We start from the raw sequence: 27,412 nt of genomic DNA, 5'->3' as shown, positions 1-27,412 counted from the left end.
TTACAGCCAAAAGCTCGCGCATGAAAAAATAAGGAAACAACAATAGACGCAAATGCCGAACTTAATTATTTTATGACAAAGTTACGGCGTCCTCAAAATTAGAAAATAAAAATATTTGACTGGAATCGAGTACGCGTATACGTCTGTATACTCGACGGAAAAGCATGAAGTACTAGGAGAGAGGATAACGATGGGGAGGAAACGCGGAGAGAGAAAGAGGGTAGGATTAACTGCATCGTACGACCAAATTGCCCCGAGCGTATAAATACAGGTGTACACTAGGCGAGGGTGGAGCCGTCATGGAGAATTCCCGTCCGATAATCAATTTCCACATCGAGATTTATCAGTCGGTGGATTCACCGCGGCGGGATCATTCGGTCTACCAAAGATTTATGCGAGGACCGTACGACGCGGCCGTGGCCTCGCGTAGAAACGACGCTATCGCGCGGAAAATAATTTTCCGCCTTCTCTCGATCATCGCCCACCACACGCTCGCAAGCTCGTGCCCGTTATTAGTGTTGTTATTTGTCGGACCGACGAGTCGGGGAAATTGGCACGGCGAGCATTTCAGAGTTAAATCGTCCTGTCGTTTTCGGCTATCGCTGTTGGCGATGATCGAATGAGTCATTGAGTGTGACAGTTTTATAAATCTTTCGCTTGTTTTGGGAAAATGTAGAGAGACTCGCACAAATTATTAACATGAAGTCCTCTTTATTATAAAGAGTAGTTCTCTTGTAGCTCTCAATATTATACCATAACAGCAGTACTTCATTTGCCTCAAAGGCAAGAAATTTTGAACGATCAAGAAAAAGTTTTTAGTTTTATTAATTTACAATAAATCATCATGTAACATTTTGGACTAGTAATTTTACGTACTTTTTATGTTTAAAATTAGCACACACACAGACATTTTTTTGCATGCAAGTTCTAATTACATTAATTTAAGTCTCGTAAGTATTTTTGAAAATAATTTTTACATGTATAGAATCTTCGAATAGTTCATCAAGCTACGAGACGAATAATTGCGTCAGTTTGGCCGCTTCATGGATTTGAATAATTAATGAAAATCGCCGAGAAAGTTTCGTAAGATCGATGAGCAGGCGCACGAAATTAAAAATTTCTTGAGCAATTTTTCACGCAAGTTTCGAGACCTCTCTCATCGCACTCGCGTAAGTTGTGCAAATGGGACAAATGGCGTATTAGAAACTACTGGTTTGTTGCAAAATAGTAGTTTCCTGAAACTAAGAACTTGGAACATACGTTACAGCTATCTGACACTTTAGACTTTGTCGATATAGCCAATATTACAAAACTTAGAAAGATTGATGTCATTCTAGCAAAACGAAAGAGAGAGAAAAATATTTAATGCACAGATTTGTTAAGTATACATTTTGTATTTTTACTTACCTATAAATCTTACATATATTTATACTTTTTTAAATAAAATCTATACGCTTCTTTTTAAACAATTTACTTGTTTGTGTTTATAAAAATTTAACGTTGATTATTAAGTTATTCAATAATTATGAATACTTACTTACAATTATAGTACATCTTGAATATTTTAATGTTGAATGACATATATAAAAAACTAATAAATAATTTAATAATAAAAATTATTTACGCTTAGCGCGTATCTACCAAAGAAAAGCACCGACATTACATTTTTATGTTGCGCGACATTTATATGTAGATTTTATAATTTCATTGCACAATCATTCTGAACGAATTAATGTGTGTAATTATAATAAATAATTAATTATACAGTCTCCCGCGTATGCAAATAAGAGTACGTAATTAATATAATACAAATAATTACGAGTTAATGAGTAATTACTCCTTTGTATGCTTAATCAATTTCAAGAAACAATTTTAAAACTGTTTATAATCCTTTTTTATATCATGTCTTTAATTTTGGTAGAGCTTAAAACTTCACCTTTTCCGATTGCACTTCCTCTATCGGTTAAATTATAAGTTTCCCGCGGGTGCTCTCAACTCTCTTGCAATCACAAATTCAAAATGCATCGCGCATTGCGTCCGCTTTTGCATTCTGTCGGCGACTCTTCGAATCGAGACACTCTTATGAATGCTAATCAAAGATTTTTCCAAGGCTGCGATCGTTATTGTACTCGGTCGATGTGTCAGACGTGAGAAATATATTAGTGCACGAAAATTTCGTTTGTAAATGACAAAAATATTTTTAGTGTGGCGAGACTGAAAAATGTATCAACCATATAAGCGAGCCATATGGAGCTCAGGGGCAATCGAGCGATAAAGTACAATGAATAAGATATAGAGCAGATTTATTTTAAGGTAGAGGGATGAAAAGACATTTTATGAGCGAAGGAGACTTCTTAGAATCTCCTAGAAAATATAATACCTCTTAAACTTGATATTTTTATAATGAACCACGAAAGTGAAGTTTTGTGTAAAAAAGTTTTATTCTATTTCTACGTTTTCGAATTTATTTTGTGCGAGCAAACTTATACGCTTATACACTTGTTGAAAGAAAAATTTGTTGAAAATGAACCAATAAGATTCTGATTATATCAATCAGAATTCTGGTCATCATAATTGAATATCCAGTTATCTAGAATTTTATAATAGATTTAACCAGATAATTCTGATTCGTCCATTTTCAACTAGAAATTTTTCTTAGTGTATGATCGATAAAAAAAAGCACGCGTTTTCTTCTCCAAGGCAAAGAATTCTCTCTGCTCGCGGCCGTGCACGAGAACGTCCATTTTTCTCTGTTTACGCCGATTCGCCGACCGTATTATTTACGAGCGGTAGATAGGAGTCAGTGCCATCGATTTTCCGACATCCAGCGGACGGATTACAAATCGTGGGCATGCAAATGCGCTTTTTATCGTACCGACTCCTTGAAATGCTCTTCACGCCGCCGCCGGCTGCGCAACGAGAAAAGTGCATCCGGAATCGGTGATATCGAGGGAGGAGGTCGATGTCTGCCGGGGCATTCGTGGCACTCCGTCGCAAAAGCGACGCTTCAAGTATAAAGTAAATTATATCCCCGCGCGATTCCATCAACGGTAAACCACTTCGCAGAAATTCAGGATTCTCTCGTCGTGCGCAAATTCTGCGGTTAGCGGAACGAGAGACACGCTACGGATGAGCAAACAATATCGAGATCTTATATCGGAGATCTTAATACGATCCTCTCCCGATAATCGACATTTTTAATACCGATATCATATCCGTTTGACGACGTCGTTATAATGTCTCTGCCAATATTGCGACTGTCATGTTAGCGGGCCATTTAAGACCGTCGTGCTTAAATTGACGTGAAGACTATATGCAGTTTGGAGGATCACAACCAGTGACTCTGTTGCAAATATCACGTAATGCAAATACATGTGTAATTTTCACATTACGTATGTATTTATGTGAAAATAATATAAGATAATCAAAGCAATTAGCGGCATTTCCATAGGAACGGGACGCTGATGCAATCGAGCATATCTCGGTCGTATCTTATTAATATCGATAATATGAACCACACGTGATTGGTTTACCAATCAGTCTGGCCCCAATCGGCCCCTGCAAAACAACCTCGCCGCAGTGGCCGCCGTGAAACAGCCACCCTCGCAAAGCTGTCCCTCGGATCACCCTATTAAACTGACGGCGAGTGCCGGCAATATTGGGTTAGGTGGCAATAGCCTAAATTGCAGCTCTGCACGGCCTTTACTTCAGCGCAATCGATCGCGCTGGTACGATAATTGCTGCACAGCGAAACACATGCGGTTCTCCGTCTTAGCTCGGCGTTGTTCAATAGTTCAGTTTAAGTGCTAAAGTTTCGTGCATTCACGAACCTTTGAAAATTTCGGCCAGTGATCAAATCTCTTCTTCATCCATCTTTTCACTAGACACTGACGTACACAATTGCGCAAACACACTCGAGTATACAGATACTCTAAGTAAAATATACTATGGGATGACACAAAAAAGTTTGGCTACAAAGGTGTGTGTTTATCAAATCATTAGTAACGTATATTTGCGAAAAAACAAACTCTATAATGTTAGTTATATCATATTAAATACCGAAGATAATAATTAACATTCAAAATGTCCATCTTTTTAGCTTTGATACAAACTTTAAAGCGCTTTAGGACCGCATCAATGATAGCCGTGCATTTTTTTATGAATATATTCTCTCAGGCAACCAATAAAGAGGTCTTTAGGTCACCAAAAGGATGAAAATCTTTTAATTCTTTTGCATCAATATTTGGAGTCTTTTTAGTATTTAATAAGATGTAATTAACATTCCAGAGTTTGTTTCTTTAAATTTACGTTACTATAAAACTCAATCAAAATGACGACAAATAACGTCAATTTGTTAGCTAAATAATTTGATGCACACATAAAACTTTCTAGCCAAATGTTTTGTCACCCTGTACATCAAATAAAAAAAATCTAAAATAAAAATTATATAAATTAAATATAATATAATATATAACGTGTTTCTCATTTGATTTAATATTTCGAAGCGCAGTAATGAAAGAATTAAGTTTGATATGATGCACGTATAATTTTTGTATTATTAATTGATATAGTTTTTAACATTAAATTATTTTCATTGAAGACGAAGATAAGCAATAAGGTCGTAAATATTTTCCAAATTTTACTATTTTCTATTTAAACTTGGTTCACGTTTCAATGCTTTTCAATTTAATGATGAATGGCTGTTTGTATGCAAATGTAGCGGAAGCGCAGCTGGGAAAGCAGGGCATCTTGGAATTTCGAACACTCCACGTAGGCGGATATCTTCACGCGGGCGAGGACATACCGCATTTCGTGGGCCAGCTGCAGCAGATCTGGTTCAACGGATATCCATACCTGGAGATTGCGCGCAGCGCTGGGAGCCATCAAACCTCACATCAGGGCGTCGCGCCTATCATCCGGGTCACCGGCAAGTTCGGGAAAAGAAATCATCCGGTTCATCATCCGGTGACCTTCACCTCCAAGCACACTTTCGTAGGACTTCCAGTACTCAAAGCGTACTTGGAGACCAACATTTATTTCCAGGTGAAAATTGGTATTTTACTATTTTTTGCACGTCGTGGATATTATGGCGAGCTTTTGGTAAATAAAGAACCACGGTCCATTTTATCACAAAGATTTTATCATCAATCGTAAAAAGAATATAATTCAATCAATCTGCAGAGAGAGAAAAAGAGAGAACTCATCGCCTTACACTTGTAAATTACTTTTCAGTTTAAAACGCGAGAAGCGAACGGCTTGATCCTTTATAACGCCGGAAGAGAGCATGATTTCATTGCGGTCGAACTGGTAAACGGACACGTACACTACGTGTTTGACCTAGGCGACGGAGCTGTCAGAGTCAGAGACACTTCGAAGTCCAAGTTGAACGATGGCAAATGGCACGCCGTCAGTATTGGCAGACCTGCCGCAAAGAGGCACACTCTGTCTGTAGACGATCACGTGACCGCTGTCAACAGCCAAGGCAGCAACGAGAATCTTGATCTCGATGGCATTTTGTATATAGGTAAGTGGAGAAGGGAGAAATAATATATAATATATAACTCAATTATACGATTTAAATTTATTTTGCTACAAAGAAAGGATTTTTATTAACAATACTAAATTAATTTAACAATAAACGTTGCACAAAAAGTATAATTGGTCGTTAATAATTGAAAGCTTAATATAATCTGGATAATTCTAAAAATTTTCTAAAAAATATTTTTTAATATTAATTTATTTTGTTATATAACGTTTCATTTTATATAATGTTTATGATAATCTGAATGCCGCGTTTCCTTTATTTAATCCACCCGTTATGTAACGCGCGGCAATACAATTAATCAGGATTCTATTCGACAATTTCATTCGAGAGATATTACTACAATAAAATAACAGCGTGTACGCGATATTAATTTAATTTAATTAGTCAGTCGTGATTTACATTTGCAATCCGTTTATTGTATAAGTTAAATATGTCATTTATGTATTGGTTTCTTAATTAGTTTAATGAATTATATTATAACCACATTCCTCTCATTTAGCTTACCACGTTTGTCATAAAACCTGTTTAGTGATGAGACTATACCGACAAATATATTATTCTTAAATTCTTTAATCTTATCTCTAAGAATGCTTAAATTATTTCTTTCTTGTTTTATTATTGAGCAAAAATATTTATACACATATAAAAATATCTTTATGATTTAGTTCTCGCGTTTTGAAAACATAATAATTTATAAGTTTCAAAAATATCGACAGTCTAGCTATATCTAGAATTTATATCATAAATTAAAAGTTAGATATTGCATACTAAATTATTACTTGTATCTCAGAATCTATTTTTAATTTGACAATTTATGTATAAATAAATCTGTTTTTAATTTGACAATTTATAATTATTATATCAAATATAAGATTGTCGTTTCAATTTAGATAAATTTCATTTAGATATAATCATATTCGAATGTGTTGTTTATTACGTGTATTAGAATTTGTTTTTAACTTGACAATTTATATGAAACTTATTTTTATAACTAATATGCCAAATATAAGATCGTCATATCGATTACAAATTTAATATAGTACTTTATTAATTTAAAGCAAATTGCACATTATCTTAATTTAAAGTAATTTGCATGCCCTCGATATTTCACAATAAATATCTGGAGAACTTCAATTATTTAATTGTTTCCTTATTTGTCTTCCATCTCTCTGTCTCTCTACTTTTTTTACATTCTATAACAGAAAGTATAAAATCGATTATTAAACTCCTGTATAAATATGTACTGAAGGTGTATTAGGAATTCGATGATTATAACCCACAAATTAATAGAAATTTAATTAATATCATACAAAGTAATTAAAAATTTTCAACCATAATATTAATATTACAATTAATCAATTTACAGTTAATTTCTTCTTAAACAAAATATTAAATGTTAACAATTTTAATATTAGAGACATTATATGTGACAAACTTAACTTTTAGAAAATAATCCGATAACATTCATACAATCCAGAACATTCATACAATTTAATAAAACAATATTTTTTCAAAATATTTAGTGTCAAGACAAGAAAATTTGCTTTAGTTTTTTCTATGGTTGTAAAATTCTAATTCGTTCATCGTTAAAATCAAAATTGAGAAATCTCTAGAATGATCCATTCAAATATTAGATATTTCAATTATATATATTTTTTGTCGAGAAGGTTGTTAAATTTTTTGTAATTAAGGATTATCCTAAAAAGAAAGAGGTAACTCACATGACAATTCTACAACGTCCTCTACTATCTTTTCGTTGCCCTTCCGGACAGTATGTAGGTATTGTAATAATATTCCTTGATTCAATCTGTGGGATAAATCTATCAGGCATCACGATATTATCCTGAATATTATTCTCTTTCTCCTTTTCTTCCGCTTCCATATCACCGTTTTCAATTCGCGGGATTTTCTTCTCATTTGTCGTCGATGTCATCCTTGTCGCGCCACTAATCGATTTACGATCGTGTAAGATTATTCGTATTAACGATATTATTATAGCATTAACAACGTTTGGATGTACATCGTTAATGTCTTTCAGTTTTGGCTTTATTGCATTTTCGGATCGAACATGTCACGTCTCAGAGGCATTAAGTAATACACACATTTGGAATTATATCTTTATTGTTTAATTTTATATTCTATAACTTATTTATTTTTTGATCATTTGTTTTAATTTTTCTTATATATCAGACCCTTGAAGATATTGAATCATCAGACATAGATCTGAATATGTTAAACAATCCAAAAATGCTTTACATGTCTCATTCAGATTGCGACTTATCCTGTATATCAGATATGATGCACTTTTTCGAAAAGTCTACATAAAAGAAACAGTTTTAATCAAGTATTTAAAAATTTAGCTAGATATAGATGTAATACGCAATTTGTCAACTAATATTTTTTTCTCACTCTACTTTTTTGATTATAAATACAAATATATAATGCACACACATCTCATATAATCATTTTGAATTCTTTTAACTTTCTACGTTGATTTCTGCTTCCGTCTATCGCCACGTTCGAGGTTTCCCTTTTTTTATAATTTAAATGTAGAGTAAAAATTAAATATGAATTGAAGCTTTAATAAAAAATTTTTTTCTTTATCCATCCTGTCGTATCAATTATTGGATGAATTGATCGGTAAATGGTCTCGAAAAGTTTGTTTGTGAATTTGGAAAGAGGCAGGAAGGTCTGAAATTTTATTCGGACTGAAATTATATAAACTGTTAATAACAGATCTGAAAATAATTTTGTTTGACCGTCAAAATAACGATGTAAAACACTCAAGCTGATTGCTGAATTGTTAAAACTTTTTGCAACGTTGTCATCAAGCTTAAGCGATCTATAAAATTATTTTGATGGTTCAATAAAATTATTTTCAAATCTAGTTGAATTTCAACAAAATCGTTCTTTCCGTGTAACAAAATTGTTCTTTTCATGTATAATAAACTCTGAGAGAACATCATAATTATTTCATCGTTCGTATAAAAGACGCTAATCTAAAAGCTAATTCATCCCGACCTGAACGAGCATGTCTTTGAATATACTTTTTATCACGTTTACATACGTACTTATAATCTTTGCCCGAATATTTGTATTCAGTAGCAAACATCCAATTTTCGTCCGACGAGACGTAACCCTTCATCAATTGAATCTCGATTTGTGGGGCTTTGAACTTCAGATGCACTGTCCTCCATTTGTCCGGAATATGTTCCAGGCTCCTCGCTGATTCCGGCGAAACTCGTACGATGTACAATCTTTGCGGCCGGATGATCGACGTCGTTGAGAAACGAACAATCGAGATTAGCAGAACGCGAATGGCGAGTTCGCGAAGAGACATAACGACCGATAACTTATGAAATAAAAGTTATTGAATTTTCGCGTCGATTTGATATATCTCGTGACGTGCTGGAGCGACTATGGCAACGTGATTAGCGAGTTCGAGATTTATACTGAATTATACTGATTCGAGAGAATGACAACACCACTATTATCTTCTTATCACGCGTCAAAGCGCGTCAAAGTAATTTCCGCCGGTTCTCGCGATGACGTCTGGCTTTTTTAGCTTGACGCCGACAAGCTCAATTAACGGTTCAAGCGCTTTATGAATTCGTGTACTTTCGATGATGATACATAGACAACTGCTTGAAGCATAAAAATGATCAGCCCCGTGATTCTAACTAACTCAGAGAGCCGCACTTCCGGCATTCGACCGCAGCACAACCGCAATGTAAGATGAAATTTGTGATTGAGCGATTTACCGGTTATTATGATTAATACGATTTAATTATAGCTCGCCGAATATGTCATACCTGAAAACGATACAGCTGGCTGATAAGAGCGCGGCCACGCTAGTCTTATTCGTAAAAACATGAAAAGCATGCTTGGATCGAATTAACCTTTTGATTAATATAATAATTTTTTTTTTAATTTGCTTTTATATTTTTTTAGTCTTTTTTATACAGGCTGGCCTTTTAATTAAAAAAGCTATAATTATATAAAGAGTGCATAAAGAAGTAAATATGAAAAAAGTGAAAAATGCAGGATGGAGCTTTTACATAAGATTTTGTTTTCGAGAAACTCGGACAACTTCAACTTTACTTAGAATTAATCATTTTAATAGGGAAAAAAATTTAATATACTATATTAAAAGATATATTAATGTACTAATAAATTATAATTGAAATTACCGGAAGGAAGTGGAAAATAACAAATATTTGTAAAATTATATTGTTTTAACATTGTTTTTATTTTCTTACAATACAAACTGCATTACGAGCTCCAGAATATTACGAATACATTCATGCCATTTCATGCAATCGTTCCATATTTGATAAGGTAACCTTATTCTGGATAATTATTTACAATGGGCATGCTTTCGATAATCTTTACCTTACATACATATGTTGTAGAAATGTAAATGATGATTGGAACCTTTTTTGGTTCAATATACTTACGTACTTAAAGCCTTACGAAAATCCAATTTAATATTAAAAATTATTTATTTCGAGTATTAAAAACTAAACAATAGTGTTTTTAATATTCAAAATAAGTAATTAATCATTATTTTCCAGTATTAAATTCTTATAAGGAAACGCTAAAAATTTTATTTTTTTTAATAATTTTCTTCATACCCCCGCCCCCGTCACTATAACATGTATTGCCGACTGATCGTATCGATAACTTATCTCTATTTATTTTAAGATGTCGATTATCGGTGCAAATTCGTAAATTACTGAGTTGTTGTCTTTAGTGCTTGCTTTGACTGTATAATTGCCATTTCATCGTAAATTTTTGAGCATCAATAAAAAAAGCTAATCGATTATTTTATGAATTATTTAGAGAAATATAATTTGAGGTAATTTGATCATGATGCAATTTCTGTGTAACATTAATAATAGCGTGTCATTTCGATCGTTTAGATTTTCATTGTCATTTCATATGATATGATGTAGGAATTATTTATCATTTGAATTTTTTTGCTCTTCTGATGCAATTACACAGTTAATTTGAAGGAAAAGGAGAGAAATGTCACGCGATGATTATTATCGCGTTGTATAAGTGCATAATAACTTTTCGAATAATAAATAATGTAGGTAATCTATGTGAAGAAGTCGATTTTATCTTCATAATAAATATCTATGGAATTATTTTATTATTTAGATGAATCCGCGCAAAAAATTCACAAGTGGGCCGCAGGTTGTGCATCACTGATTTGGATATCTCATTCTGTTTCCTGCGATATTTATGAGAAACAATGTCGGGTTACGAAAAAGCTTACGATTTCTTGACGATAGATAATATAGTTTGATTTTTTCAAAGCATCAATAAATTATGATTTTATATGAACGATTTCGACTGACAAAGAAGCATTTATGATGCAGATATTTTTGCATTTCTAATTCATAGCATAGATAGGATAGATCTCTATATGTCTGGACTAATGATCCGAAATTCAGTTACGGTATCAGCATAGCGCGCTATGAATCACCATTAATTAGATCCATATCATACCGTTCTTGTTGCTTAATTCATTAATAAATCTATCGATCACCGTCGGGCTGACATAAATTGGCAAATCAGTCATCAATTATTCTTCAATAGTGATTGCCAAACCGCGATCGCGTGTCGCGAGATCAGTTCAATGCAAAAAATTCGGCCAAAATTTCACTCTGATTGAATTTAATTATCAAACAAGATTATATTGCATCAAGATATCTCTAATAGCTTCATATGATGCGATAATCAGTTAAAAATTTAAGTCTACATAATTACAATGGTGAAGACTTTGTTCAATTGAAATTTGTCTCACTACACATCAAATTGACATGTTTCTATTCAAATCTTCATTACTTCTTGCTCATTTTTGTCTCTTTATCTTATTATATTATTTAGTTAATTTATTATTCAGATTCATTGTTTAAAATTTATTGTATTTTTACATATTATAATAGAGAGAAAAAGGATGCTGCGATACTGCATTTCGTTTTATCCGTAAAATCCCTCTTTAATACACATATATATATATAGCATTTTGGATGAGAGACTTTCACACTGCATACAAGCTGATTGGCCAGGCGGTTGCGTTTCGAACTGCACACGCGGTCATACGGAGTATAATGTGTGACCGTCGAAATAATTTTCGACTAGCTGCGATCCCGCAGGATTTATGGCGGCGAGATCGACCGGACGTGTGGTCGTCTCGGTTCGTCGAACACCCGCGATATCCGCGATTGCCGAGAGGCCTGCGGATATCGCAAGGCTGCGAGAGTTTGCGAGAGAGATGATTTTGATTTAACTATCGAATTTCGGTTTCGATATTTTATGTCAAGCGCGACATCCTGTCTGCGTTTTGGCAATTTCATCTTGCGACAAGCTTTATGTCGCGACTCACAATGCAAACGAATGTGTAAACATTTTGAATATCCGTTTTATGGTGATTTAATGATTAAAGGATGATACTACTTTAAAAAATGTCAAATCAAAGTAACCGTCAATCACAACAGCACATATACTGATATATTTAACTCTGTTGATCTATTTGTTTGACTAAAGAGTAATTAATTTTCTTATATTAATATTTTATTTAACAAATTTTTTCCTCTGATATTTTATGACTTCGTCTGTTAATATAAGATTTTTTCTGTGAATTTTTTATATTTTTTAGGGTTTTTTAATCATATATAAAACGAACCGATATGAGATCGTTTAGTAAATTTGAACAGACCAGCTGAATTAATAAAGGAAAAAAAAGAGAGAGAGGATTTGTTTTTTAAAAAGTCAAACAAGTTACGTAAGAGAGATTTAACGTTTCGTTTATTTCAGGTGGAGTGGAGAAGGCGCAATATGGCCAATTACCAAAACAGATTCTCAGCCGTCACGGATTTGAGGGATGTCTGGCGTCGTTGGATCTCAGCGGGGAAAGTACCGACCTCATTACCGATGCCGTCGTGCCGAGTTCTCTCGTCACATCCGGATGCGACATTTACACCAACATACATCCGGGCAAGAAGTGCACTCATGATCTCTGTGCCAATCATGGAACATGCGTGCAACAGTGGAATAGCTACACATGCGATTGTGACATGACGAGTTTTACCGGGCCAACTTGTAACGATGGTAAAGGAATAGAGAAAAGAGAAACATATAGAGACGCTTGTATTCGCATTTGTTTTGAAAAAGGGAAAAAGAGAGGAAAAAAAAGATTATTCGTCCACGCTGTTCCTTTTACATACAAAATCGCTAATTAATTAATAATTAATATTTTATTGAATATGCTATCTATCAATATCACTCTATGCGTGTACTACATTATTATAATAATAACACACACACACACACACACATATTATCTATAAAATTACTAAAGTTTGATTATTTGATTATTCTACAATCTAATAATATTAAAGGGATGTAAAATTAGTTCATAGTTTGGCTAGAACCGATTTCTTTCGCCGAGAGGTAAATATTTTCCATAATTAATCGGTTATTGATGAAACTTGATAAATAGGACATTTTTAAAAATACACTTTAGGACGAAAATTAAATTACTATATGATAGGATGATAATTATAACGAAGCGAAAATAATCTCAGCACTTAATATATAACAGATGAAACATCACTTTAACGATATGTTTCACTTCGCAGAGGCTATCGCTTACGAATTTGGAGCCGGAAGAGGAATTATCACGTATACCTTTCCGCCTGATCGTCGACCGGAAATGAAAAGAGATACTGTGGCCTTGGGTTTCGTTACCAGTGTTAATGATGCTGTATTGCTTAGAATAGAATCTGCGTCGAGTAACGATTATCTCGAAATCGAAATTGTTAGTATATAATAAAATTGAATTTACACATTATACAGTATTATTAAGCATTATATAATGCACATATATACAATGTGTATATAGATTATATAATTTAGTACAGAGCTTCTCAAACTTGTATAGATCGCGACCTACTTTTTAAAACGAACATTCGCAATTACCTGGCTTTATGAAAAAAACAGAAGATGAATAAGTTAATTAATTTATACCATTTTATTTATGTATTTTATTTAATGTATATTCCTACTTTTTTTATTTTTTATTGGATGCAATTTTATAAATATTATATATTTCTCAGATAACGAGATAAGTTAATACTATAATGACGGATGTGATAAGAATGCCCTTGTTTCCTATTTCTGTTCTGAACACAGAATGTTTTTTTGAAGTTGACATCGATGCGAGTTATTTTTAGACGCAAGAAGTTTGATAATTAAAATTTATTTTGAAATTTCGTTTTAATTTCTACCATCATTGAAAATTTAGCTTTACGTATGTATGAAAAAACATGCACGTAAGCAAGTTTGTACAGCTACGCAAAGTGATGAAGTATAATTTAATAGTGTAAAACTTTTTGCGATCCCTCGAGTCACGACCTATCCTTTGGGAATCTCTGATTTAGTATGTACATATATAAATAATAGTATTAGTTAAATAGATTTTTTGAAATGCATAATTATTAGATTTATACAATATGAATTAGCATATTAAACGTTCTTTTTAATCGATCAATTTATTTAATTTTGTAAATTTCTATTCTAATGATTTAATGTAATTGGCACGAATAAAAAATCAAATTTCAATGTAACAGAAATGAATAATTTATTCGTTTCACAGGTGGAAGGTAACGTTTTCGCGGTTTATAATATGGGTACCAACGATCATCCAATAGGCGAAGTTGGCGTGAAAGTTAACGACAACCAATATCACGTGGTTAGATTTACCAGAACTGGGCCGAACAGCACATTACAAGTCGATGACTACAATTTGCAATCTAATCATCCATCGGGTAAGTAATTTTTGCATAATGTATATTCAGGGAACAATATTGCGACGCGTGATAAGCTATCGCCGATCGATCGTCTTGTCAAGCTTATGTCAGGTGTGTGATAAAAAAATTATAATATAAAGTATTGTCAGATATCAAATACAGTTTGAAATATTAATAAGTTAGCATCACATATGTCAAAAAGAAAACTCCACAAACTTTCTCGATTCATAAATAAACAGCAAGGTGGAAAAAGCGCGACGATCATCTCCGCAATTATCATACATTTGTTAATTATGATATAATAGATCAAATTACAATAAATCACATGAAGCATAACATTTAGAGTGCAGGGACCGCGTTTAAGTTTAAATAAATATCGCGCATACGTGCATTAAATACGAGACGATCCAGACAGCACGAGAACTGCCGGGAAACTGAAGACGAAGGGGTCCCATGTGCTCTTTTAAGAGCATCGTGGAACCGGGACATTGACCCGTTCTAACCATGGGAAATGGCCTTGATCAGCCATTCACGAGACCCGGCCATTGTCTCGTCCTTTTCACGAATGCAAAGACCGCTTACCTCTCCCACGAAAAGGCGTTTTGCTCGTGTTAGGAGTGATTTATCGATTAACTAAAAATTATCAGGCGATTATCCGGAAACGCTCCTCCCTCCACAATTGCACTCGGATGTATTGTTGATTCGAAAATTTATAGAGATTTGCACTTAGCTCTCCTTGGCGCTCGCAGTATTTTTCATTGATACGAGTAAATGTACAAGTTTGTTTGAGATATTTAAATCCGCTGTCTTTTGTTTAGCATCGCTGAAATTAAAAAATAGATAATTTGTTGAAACAATTATATTTGCATACATCTGCTTATATTTATGTTTATATTTGCGTTATATCTGCAAATATGCCTTACTTCATAAATTAAGATATTGATTGAGAGATTATTCTTGTAGGACATTTATCTATTTTAGTAATTTTATTGTAAATATAATAATTACGAGCCTTCTATAATTAATGGATCGATTGACTGAATATAAGCATACAACAGCAAAATCATGAGAAGCAAATTTTAAAAAATGCTTTTAACATAAAAGTCACACGGAAAATAAATATCAAATTAAGATCAGATATTTTATAATATTCTTCTCTCTCTCTCTCAATATAATATTTTTTCTAATATTTTTTTTTCTTAACGATCCATTTTATTATACTTGTATAGAAGATACTTATCAATTACATAATAATTTTTTTCATACGTATTAAATTATTAAATCAAATCATATATGTTAGAAAATCTTAGAAAATCTATCTCTTGTTCTAAACTTATGATTTGCTTGAAATAATTAGTTTTCATATTTTTTTTATTCGCGTTTATAAAGATCTTATTACCATTATCAGTTTTTTATAATTATCTTACAATTTTATAATTATTAGTTACAAATCTGATATTTTTAAAATTGTTAAGAATGTATCCTGACGCACATATGATAGTATACTTTTCGTTCCGTTGACAAGATGAAATCCTGATGCTCGACCAAGTGATCGAAGTTTTATCGAACACAAGCTAAGTTTATTTACTCTCTTACAGGCTTTGAAATTTCCATCCATAACATGTTGTCCTGATAACTTGACCTTTAAAAAACGCTTTCGCTTATCTAACAAGAGATCTGAGCTCATATTAATCCTGCTAATACCTGTGCGGCCATTATCCTTTGAGAGAAATTAGATGAATTGGTCAATGAATTAAGCGAATAGATCTCTAAGACCAAGAATCCTTATATTAAACTGTCTACATTAAGATTAATTAATCTACATTATTTTGATTGAAATTTTACGTAATTATATTGAATGAAAGATGATTACAAGATAGGAGAGTTTTACGTATATATGTTTCTTTGAAATGTATTTATATATACACATACATTGCAGCTAGTATCTATGGACATATTTTGTTTTCAACCTGCGCATGAAACGTTGGAATATTAATTGCACGTTTCTCTGTCAAAAATTGAAATAAACGCCGACGAGCAAATTAATTAATTAATTTAAAGAGATATGTACAAACAGAAAAGAATTTCTACGGTAAACGCCACGTATTTAATTAGCAAACGGCAAAGCGGGATTTCTACTTTCTGTATGCAATTAATTTTGTAATGTCGCCCATATATCATGTTTACTAGGAATAGCATTTGTTCATACTGTAGTGTGCCCGCGTTAATATATTTAAGTGCCTCACTTAGTTATATTACTCAAATTGTTTACACACATATAAATAAACTGTCGGTTTACTTAATATAATTTAACAACTGCAGATTAATACAATATTCTGTTTGTTATAAATTTATAATTTTTTCTACTAAGCATTCTCTTTTAAGGTTTTAATATCAATAATTATTTAGTAATTCTACGATTTGTTTGAAATTACGTTTTCTTATTTACCATATAAAGCAATTATATTTAAAATGATATTTTGTCATATCTGTGTATATCAAATTAAGATTTTACGCAGCTCCATTGAGCGCCATATTTTTTCATTCAGCTACGTCAGATAACTAGATTTATTTCGCCATATAATCAGATAGTTCATACATCTATTCGTGTATTTCTGCACAGATATTAATTACGAGGCAGCATTATGCGTAATAGGCTACGTTGCACTCATTTTCCTGACCCAGGCAAATTTATCGTCGACTAATGCACGATGCATTTTCATAAGTGTACGAGCTTTTCCCACGGGCATCGTTTGCACATTGCAGAATTCGCAAATATGCACATATGTTTAATATTTAACGAATACTCATCAAATCTTCTGCTTTTAACTCGATAAGTAGTGCAATCGACTAACGTCGAGACTGTTCGAATGAATAATTTTCATACGACTAAAACTACGAAAATATATGTCAGATAAAATTCAAGTTTCTGTTCTTATTATTTTATATTATTATATTTTAATTTTTCAAATCATGTTATCTGAACATAAGTTGTTCCACCTATTTGTTTATTTGTTTTGCTATTAAAGAAACGTAATGTAGATAAAGAACACAGATTGGGATATTGAATTAGAAAGATAAAAATATGAGGTTTTCCTTAATTCTTAAGTGCGTGAAAGTATCTTATAATTATGAACATTTTTTTTAATTGGATTTATATTAAAAAATTAATCGGTTACAATTCCTTCGAGAAAGTGCAGATTATAGCTTTAAATGTCAAAAGTCGAGAATTGCTATAAGGAAATTGTATGTCAAATGTGTGGAATTTTGTGGGTTAGGCATTACGGGAACTTTGATCTCATGGAATATAAGCCTTTGTTACATTAACCCTTTGAGTCTGTCACCGCACCCCAATTGCCTGTTTAGCGATGTCGCATGAGCGGAACTCCTGACCAACATTGCTGCCTTGATAGCTTCCTAAATTATTTGAAACCCTTTAAAATCTGTGGTGATCCTTTCCTGCTAATAAAAGTTAATGACGCGAATAGATTCGATTGAATCGTTTTTGCGGAATGTCCTAAACAATACTAGTCAATTCCAACTAATAATTGTTGCCAACTAATTACTTTCGAAATACGGCGATGTTATTTAATTATAATTAATTCAGACGGTCGACACGGAATACCAATACTTTGTTTAATTATTAGAAATATTTATTTGTGCTAAAATAAATAATATTTTAGATAATTATGATGCAGGAGTGCTGCTTCGAGTAAGAAACATATATTAATAATATCCTCGTTTTAATATTTTTTAATTTATTGCAATGCGTATATTCATATATATGAAGTGACAGCTTCGGGTTTATTTATGTAAACAGATACAATTGTTACCAATAGAGTAATGATATTGAGAAAAAAAATGGTGGATTAATAATTACTAATTACAGAGAGATTATTTTATACGCGGTTTTAGATATCCTCGCATAATTTAATATCAATCTAATAAACAATGATTTAACAATAATATTAAATAACACATCTATAAAATGCATTTACATAAAAAATATATTTTGCCACGAAGTTTTCCATACGTATGTTAGATTCTAGTCTGATGACATTCATCCTGCTACCTTTGTCATTAGAAATTCGCGCAAGCTTAGGAAATTCGATCTTTTCTGCACGTACGATGCAGCAACCCTCTACCCTCTCTTCACCCCATGACTCGCATATCATGTGGCTTGCAATGAAAGCGAGAAGAGAATCCTCTTCGCGCTTTCTACTGCTCTGCTTCATGTGTGGAAGGTTGCTTATCCCCAAGCCACGTATTCTCTCTCACGTGTGTACTGTCTTCTCGATCGTCATATGGACGAAGATATAGATACATTAAAAGAAAACAGAAATATTTTAAGTATCTACAACAAAACATGATTATAGTCACCAAACGGCAGACTTGTTTCTTAAGATACAATAAAGAATAATTTTATAAGATTAATGAAAAACCAAAAGCGCCTGAAGTAAGTTTTCACACTTCAAACAATATTCTTCTCTTATTTCTGAAAACGAGAAAACATTTCTGTTAGAAGTGAAGTTATTTATCCACTTTTAACAAATTGTTATTCTTAAAAGAAAAGATATCTCGGAATATATCGCCGAAATTAATTGAACTATTGTATTATTTATTTGAACTATATTATTCTCGAATCACAAGAGAAAGAAAAGAGAGTACAGAATAATCAACTGTTTTCAAACCGAATAACCGCTGAGAATGGAATATACATTGCTCATTAAAGACGCGATCGACAGTAATAGGGTTAACCACCTCAATTGAAGCACCCTTTCAAAATTAATTGAAACCAACCCCTTTAAAGGAAAGCTCGGGCGGAACCTTCTTACGTCGCATGCATCTCTGATGGAAAAGGTCACGTGATAGGCCTTTTTTCTCATTACATTCCTCGCTCTGGTGGCCACGTGTTCAACCCCTGTGCCACTTCTTACCCTCCATGCTATCCCCATCATAAAATAGTTCGAACAACACGTGGTACTTGAATATTAGAATTCTACGATTAATATTTACTTTCGCGACAACATAAATATTCTAACACACATATCTAAATGTAATTTTACGTGTCAAGGCATATTTATTTCAGCAAAGCACAAGCATCTGTGTTACCAATTTGATTCTTTATTCAAAAAATTCAAATTGTTAACTATGACATATTAATAAAAGAAACAAATAAAGGATTATCGATCATATGAAGATGAACGAGGGTTGAAAATAAAACCCTCGATATCCTACGGGTATCCCATTGCATGCATCCTCCTCGAGCGTCCTATCTTCCTGATATCTAAGTAGATCAACTCGACTAGAAGGATCAACCCTTTCGCTTCTATGAGCCCCGAACCTTCTATGCAGTACATTCTTATTGAAAAGTAACCTGTCGACTTTACTGCTCGTAAATTCGACGATTTCCATAAAATTCACGTAATGCATTATACTTCTTTCAAAAAATTTTTATATCACAGTGACACATATTTCAATAATTTTTTTGATAAAAAAATAGAGATAGAAAAATTAATGTACCAATATTCTCGTATATTGAATCCAATATTTTTGTTTCTGAAGTCCGTTTTTTAAATTTATTGTTAAACATATTGATAATGATGCGGTTTGCGATTGCTTTTCAAGTATGAAATTATTCGATAACCACGCCTAGAACTCGAGAACACTTCTTCGAATTCCATGCTACCCTGGTCTCTAATTAAGGAACTCTATTCATGGTGTACCCTGGGGGTAATATAATCCGCGTCCCTATGGGAACGCCTATGCATTCTAATGTAAGAATAATAGCCTCTTCTGCCCATTATTTCGCGTCATTTTAACCCACCCATATGTACCATTGATGCTAAGTGAAAGTTAATTCAAAGCTATAAATGGAAGACTTTATTCTAAATATGTCTACTTACGAATTTACTATGGCCAATTATAGCTCTGAAAATGTAATGAGAAAGGTGAAAAAATATTATTTATCTTCTCATTTATTTTTTATTATAAAAAGAACTGATACGGATCATTAAAAATTGACTGATTGTAATATATAAATTTAAATAAAAATTTATATCTTTGTGTGTGTGATAACATGCAGCAAGAGGGTTATTGATAATTTTAATTAATTTTGACATTAAAATTAATTAAACTGAATTAATTTTAATTCATTTTATCTTATACTCGTTATTGTTATGGGAAGGATATGTTGAATTTGTTGATGGCAACAAGATGTAATAAGAAACGTTTTATTTTATTAGAATAATACCTATAAAACTTTTATTATTTATTTTGGAATATTTAAACATTAATTTATAACAAAATTATAAGTTAAAAAATCTGTTTTACATTTTCAACACTTATCCCCGAAAATTGATAAAAGCATACGTTATAAGATACTTTTCTTTAATCACGTAGATGTTGGTCGATCATTGAAACTAGCTTGAAATATTAAATTTACATTCGATGTTTTCCATTCTTATTTTATTTATACAAATGCGAGCTTCTATTTTTCTTAATCACTTCGTCAGACGCATCTTAAAGTTTCTTCCTGCGTTACCCTGATGTCCTAATACTCGATCGACGGAATTTGACCGTGGGCGAGAATCGTTCTCACGCTCGAGGCAGGATCTCGACGTCCTCGACGAAGGCGTCCTCCGATATAGTCAAGGGGTCGTGAGAGGGTTCGAACCTTGAATCCTCCTTCGCGATCTTCCCTCCGCGCGCGGTATATAGACGAGGACCTTTGAACCCGTAGAATTTCGTGTCGATAATTCCTAACACGACGAGGGAAGCTGAATTCGATGTCGCGCCGAAATAATCCACATCATGAAACATACATAAAACGATAAGATACTTTCTTGTCGCTAGACTGTCTTGAAGATAGAAAAAGTTATCTCTCCCTTTCTTGATGTATTTTAAAATCATTTTCATATAAAATATTCTTGAGACTCTTCCATACTTTTATGTTGCAAAAATAATCCATGTTCATTAATATTTAAAAAAGCATTATTATTATACTAAAATTATCTTCTGCAATAAAGTACTAGATGGATGAAATCTAAATTTTCTGTCTTTCTGTGCATCTGAATTTATTTAAAATTATATTCAAATATATTTACACAGTGATTGATATAAACAACACAGTAACTGCTAAGTCGATACCTTTATATAGATTACGATACTTTTCTCATTTCGATCATTAATTGTTAGAATTGAAAAAATATGCTTATCTGGTAATGTGATTTAGACTGCATATCATATCATTTTAAGGATTAAAATAAATTATTGAGTAATAAAGAATTTCTCTTAATGTTATATCACGAAAGTAGAAGTTTTTAAAGCAAAACAATTGCAAAATTTTGTTCATAAAATCCTTCTTAAGCGTCACCGTGTGACTTCTACGATGTCCACCCCCATTCACTATCGTTGAAAGATCCAAGGTATCAAAGTTCTCGGAAGATACTGTGGATCTTCCTCTTTTTCTTTTTTTTCACGGAAAGGCAAAGCCTCATCCGTTAGGCTCGTGGGAATCGAAGGACGAGTCGCAACGGGCGTGAGAAAGCAGCTTCGAAGAGAGATCGAATCTTCTCAGGGTTACTAGGGAATCATTCGGTGCTAAGAAGCTTCTTCGGGACGCGGGTACCCGTAAGACGGTTATTAAATAATCCTATTAATTGCGCTTCCGTAATTAATCAACGCGTTAGATCAAGAATGTAGTTTATTAGTTAAATTTTTCAGCTAATTATATACGATTGCTAATATAATGATATGTTTTCATTTGAGATTATTGGACTGGCTGTAAATTAACATGGCATACATTCCCACTAAAATTACTTAAACTTGCTTTAATTGATTTTCCGTCTCTCTCTGAATTTATTTTTCTTTTAATTTCGGCACCAAACTTATGAGAGGTGATGAATCAAAACATTTACATATTTTAGATAATAGGACACGAAACTTGCAAAGCTCTCGAAGAATTTTGTGAGTGCTGAAAGTTTGATCACCCTAATAAATAAAAAGTTGAGAATCTCAATTATACGCATTCTCTTTTACAGATATTTTAGATTACCATAGAAAAAGAGAAGATTATTATACATTGAGAAAAAATTTATTAAACTTTAATTCATATTTTTTTCAATAATATTAACTTAATATTTACTTACAGTAAATAACTGTTTATTACTCAATAAAAAAAATGATATGATAAAAAAAAGAAATAATTGTTAATTCAAATTAATGGTTCTTGTACCAAATATAAATATATATGTTTACACTTAGTAAATGTCCAGCTAGTACTATTTAAACGATATTTATTATTTAGTACATTTTTTGTGTAATGTCTGTTAAAAAGATGTCAAACTTATCTTTAAAGCAAATTTCTTAAAACTATGTGGCAGCCACTGTTGATTTTATTTTTCCTTATATTGATGGTTATCAAATACATTTTTTATATGTTAAAAATTCTCATTAAAATATAAACCTTTTAAATCTCCAAATAAATATTTATATTTATATATAAATGATCGATATATATGTTTGCAGTATATATTGCACATACATATCTTATTAATTCTTTAGAAAATCATCAGGATTTTTTAAATCAACTTGCTCTAAGAAAACATATGTACCTATATATATTTAGCTTATAATCAGATGTAAAGTATATATGTATTAAAATTTCGAGATTATAACATCTCGCGATCTCCTAAAGATTAAAAATTACATGAAGTATTTTAATTAAATATTTTATTTTCTAAAAAACTTAGACTAATAATTTAAATAATTAAGTAATTAATCTAATAATTTAATTTTTAGAAAGTTAGATGCTACAAATTTTTGAAAGAAAATGATATTTTATAGAAATTTTCTGATTTACAACAAAATTTTATTCTATTTTGTATAGTTTTTTAATTCTTCTATTTTCAACCTTTATATTTTTATATATTATGTACTATAAACAAGGCAACTAGAAAAATATTTCATATAGATAATACATAGTTCTATTTTAAAAAAGGAACCGCATTTGCACTTAGTAAATGTCGATTTATAAAAAGATGTAGCATTAAGTCATGCAAAGCTTTCCATGATGAATTTTAATAAAGTTAATTTACATGATAAGTTTTATTGAGGTTTTGTATTTATGTGATGTTGTCCGCGTACAGTTGCACCTGAAGATCCTTTCCAAGTACTTCCATGGTATTCTGTTTTCCCAATAAGAATGACACGCTCGACTGATCTTCCTTAAAGAAGCATCCATTAATCAATAGCTTCTTGTTGAAACCTCTTTAACAAGTCCTTCCTTTATATACCTCTGTGCGATATTGACTTTCAATTGTTACCGTGATTGACTTGAGAGAAACGTAATTGAATTAATGTCATATTCCTCGTCACATTCTCTGATGAGATATAAAGTAACATTGTAATTATATTGATTCTCAACTGAATCCCTCGCATTAAATTACAGACTGACATTTTCAAGATACATAGAAATTGCTAAACGATCACAAAAAATTTTCTAAACTTTTGATGAATATAAAATATAATCTATTATTTTGTGTGTTTATTTAATGCACATTACTATACATTAATAACGAGATATTAAATTGATATTTAATAAATTTTTGTTAGTCAAAAATTTGAACTAGTATATGTATATAAGTCACGATTTTAAATCATCATAAAAATTATCACGGAAATTGGAGAAATAACAACAATGTGAATCACAATTAAGCAATCACAGTACGTGAGTCAATTGTCATACAGAATTTATCTTAATTAATTTTATCTTAATCGGAATATGTGACTATCATTCTTGGAAAAAGTCGCGACTTATTTAAGACATTTAATCTAATAAAAGCATTTAGATAATTCTCTCTCTATCATGAAGATATACAACGTTTTTCCATTTCCTTTTACAGCATGTAGATATTACAGATATTATTTAGATTATAATATACATATTTAAAAGTATTACTTTTTTAAAGTAAAGGAAGTAGAATGTTTTCATCATTCTAGCTTTCATAAACATCTGTACTGCAATATTTTACTTGTCGTGCACTTTAAATTCTAATCTCTATATAATCTATCACCGGAACGACTCTGAGAGCCTTCTCGCGTTTACAAACGAGAAAGATTGTTCGATACCAGCAATGATTAGAATCCTGAGAAATAACATTAACAAAAATTCATCTTTTCTTTAATGTGTGTGTAAATCGTGTCTCTTTCTTAGCGTGACGTTCTTGGCGTTTCCTGATATCCTGATATTTGGTGTTCGATTAATTCGTGTTTACAACGTTCTTCACGCCTCGGTTCAGTCTTTAACATGTCATTAACGATATCATTATCAATGCATTTTAATATCAGATGCAATCGAACAAGACGTAATATCGATGCAAAACAAATTTCATTTCGTATCTCATGACACCCACGGCTGCGTAGTGGTCGAAATTTAAGTAGTACCGCTGCTTTCTCGATGACATGCACACCTGGTAGGAGAAGGCTATAAAAATTTCCGTTACACACACTTTTTTAATATAACATAGCGTTACGCAAGACCGGCAAGACATTTTCAAGAATAAGAATTAAAATATTATTACATTATAATTACAGGAATTTTATTTTAATTTTCTGCCGATTAAATATTCGTCGAAAACGATTAAATTTTATCAGATACAATCGAACAAGACGTAATATCGATGCAAATTTCATTTCGTATCTCATGACATCCATGGCTGCGTACGTGATCGAAATTTAAAACTAGCAAATTACGAATAAGATTACACATACATACATATAATCGTTTCTTTTTCCTTGCAAATATATAATAGCAAATATTGCGAATTTCGCGTATAGTTTCATATGAATTAAAAATGTACACATCATAAAAAATACAAATGTAAAAAAATACATGAAGAAATGAATGTAAAAAATGAAATATATGAAGAAATAAAGGCGAGAAAAAAATATATGCAAAAATATACCTCGATGTGATCATTACTTGCATACTTTGCAGATGAATGAAACACGAGGGAGGAATGTAAATCCAGAATCCATCTTAGAAAGTGCCTCTTCTAGCATAGCAATCCGATCTTTTTCGAACGTTTAGGGCCTGGTCAAGGTCGAATTTCGTCAAGAACCACTTCAACGTTTCTGCTAGCCTAATAGAAAATCTTGTACTAATTTATATTTACAATACTTTTCACGCCTCTCAATGAATTACAGCGGCATAATGGGCAATGGTCATTATACGATCTTTCTTTTAAACGATTTATTAGCAAACCACAAATTGGATTGTATTATCATTAAGGATTCTCGTCCATCTTACAGGAGATTTTTTAACTTTCTGTCATTTCTACTGCCCTGCTCACTGAAATACACCAGATATCCGTTGAAAAATATTGGAGAACCTTTCGTCCTACTCCATATAACTCTTTGTTATGATTGAAGTATCAGCAAGAATTTAATACTAACGTATATCACAATGAATCGTGAATATTCGTAAAAATATATTTTACATAAGATTAATACAAAATTATCATTTTCAGTGATAAGCTAATATTAATATTATTGATACTAATATTATTCAACATTACGAACGAACTATATCTAGTTTAATGTGAATTGTCACTGGTATTTAGAAATTTACTTCTAATATCTTCTGCTGACCTGACACCGTTGTTGACCGAGGCCATTCCAATGAATAGACTCGTTTAGACAAGCATAATATTTTCTCCTCACCGTATTCTTAGGGCTCGTACAAACCTAAGCCCTCGAAAAGGCCGGAGAAGCATTGATTCATGCTGCCCTATTCCAAAAGCGGATCAACCGCCTCGGGCTTATAATTTTTTTCTTAACTTTACAAATGCTTCTTTAATAATCTTTTTCACAATTATATTGTCTACTAAATATTATTAATGTTAAATCTTATTGTTTGTGTTTATATAGAATTGTGAAATCAAATTTCTTTCTCTCTCTCTCTCTTTCTATTCACATTAGAAAATTGCAATGTATAATAAGTACAATAAATACACGTTGTAATTTCAATTAGTTAATAGGCATAAACGTGTATAAATAGATGTGAAAATTAACGTATGTAATTAAATATCATATGTATATGTTTACATACAATCAGTTTGATCAATTCGCGATTATATTTGATTCCTAAATTATGCAAATTTTAGATTGCGCGTCCGTTCATTCAATCCCACCTGCTTGATTACATAGAGGGAGTCGTAAAGGGATTCGTTGGGGGATGAGTGATGCACAAGATGTCGAGGGTACTTGTTGGACTCTCATGATACCCTGGTATCAGAAGCGCCACGCTCCTTCATGGTTTTCCCACGAGCCCTCTCCAAGTTCTCACGCGGGTTCCTTCCCTTCCTCCACGTGTGCCTCGGTATGGCCGTATAAAAAAGACACGAAAGGAAGAGAGGGAAGAGCGAAGAGGGTCGCGGCGAGAATAGTAAATGATTTCCTCGGTCGATTGAGTCGCACGATCCAATATATTCTTTTTAAATGTCGCCGAAAATGGGACGCAGAGTGCAATACAACGATCTATTATTTTGCATCTATTATTTTGACTTAAAAATTGCACAATGCGATTTTTCTACTTCTTTCAAATTAGTTAGATACATATACATAGTACATAATAAAAGGAGTAAAAAAAGTGCATAGTTTTTTTAAAATATGTATATTTTTTAATATATAGAATTTGTTATTCTTGATTGACATATTAAACTTGAACACAGTACCAAAATAGCATAAATTCTTCAACTAATCTCACGTTTATAAAAGGGAAAAGACTGATAATTTTAATTTAAGTTACACACGAATTTAAAGTAATACATATGCGTGAAACACAAGCACATATAAGTTTCAGCCCTTTTTTTATAAATATTTTTTTAATATTTTATAAAAAATATGTGTAGAAAATATGTGTCTAAATTTTGTACTTACAAATGATATTGTGTGTTAAAAGATAAGTTATATTGATATTTATCACTTAATAATCATTTAGAGAAAACGTGTCTCAATGATTATAATTAATAATAAAATATGAAAA

At 32.0% G+C, this 27,412-nt stretch overlaps 2 protein-coding genes across 2 annotated transcripts in view; one reads left to right on the top strand and one right to left on the bottom strand.

The window, feature by feature from the left end:
* LOC108730585 (neurexin-3) overlaps nucleotides 1-27,412 on the top strand; it is a 132,837-nt gene that overhangs the window by 90,652 nt on the left and 14,773 nt on the right. The window contains exons 14-18 of the mRNA XM_018460361.1: nucleotides 4,721-5,043; nucleotides 5,233-5,524; nucleotides 12,371-12,664; nucleotides 13,195-13,373; nucleotides 14,211-14,382. Coding sequence (XP_018315863.1) covers nucleotides 4,721-5,043; nucleotides 5,233-5,524; nucleotides 12,371-12,664; nucleotides 13,195-13,373; nucleotides 14,211-14,382 — 1,260 coding nt within the window. The remainder of the gene's footprint in view (nucleotides 1-4,720; nucleotides 5,044-5,232; nucleotides 5,525-12,370; nucleotides 12,665-13,194; nucleotides 13,374-14,210; nucleotides 14,383-27,412) is intronic.
* Nucleotides 6,702-9,205, bottom strand: LOC108730626 (uncharacterized). Its single transcript, XM_018460430.1, has 3 exons — nucleotides 8,617-9,205; nucleotides 7,267-7,491; nucleotides 6,702-6,738 (listed from the first exon to the last, which is right to left on the bottom strand). Exons 1-3 carry the CDS (start codon nucleotides 8,883-8,885, stop codon nucleotides 6,732-6,734), a joined length of 501 nt encoding a protein of 166 aa, XP_018315932.1. The 5' UTR covers nucleotides 8,886-9,205; the 3' UTR covers nucleotides 6,702-6,731.

Source organism: Mycetomoellerius zeteki, unplaced genomic scaffold (assembly GCF_001594055.1).
Source record: "Mycetomoellerius zeteki isolate Tzet28-1 unplaced genomic scaffold, Tzet1.0 scaffold94, whole genome shotgun sequence".
In the NCBI taxonomy this organism is placed as follows: domain Eukaryota; kingdom Metazoa; phylum Arthropoda; class Insecta; order Hymenoptera; family Formicidae; genus Mycetomoellerius; species Mycetomoellerius zeteki.
This window is presented reverse-complemented; position numbering and strand designations above follow the sequence as displayed.

Coding starts and splice junctions, on each gene's coding strand:
- LOC108730626 (XM_018460430.1), bottom strand. CDS start 8,885: ATGTCTCTTCGCGAACTCGCCATTCGCGTTCTGCTAATCTCGATTGTT. Junction 7,492..8,616: donor TATTCGGGCAAAGATTATAA/GTACGTATGTAA, acceptor TAAATCGATTAG/TGGCGCGACAAGGATGACAT.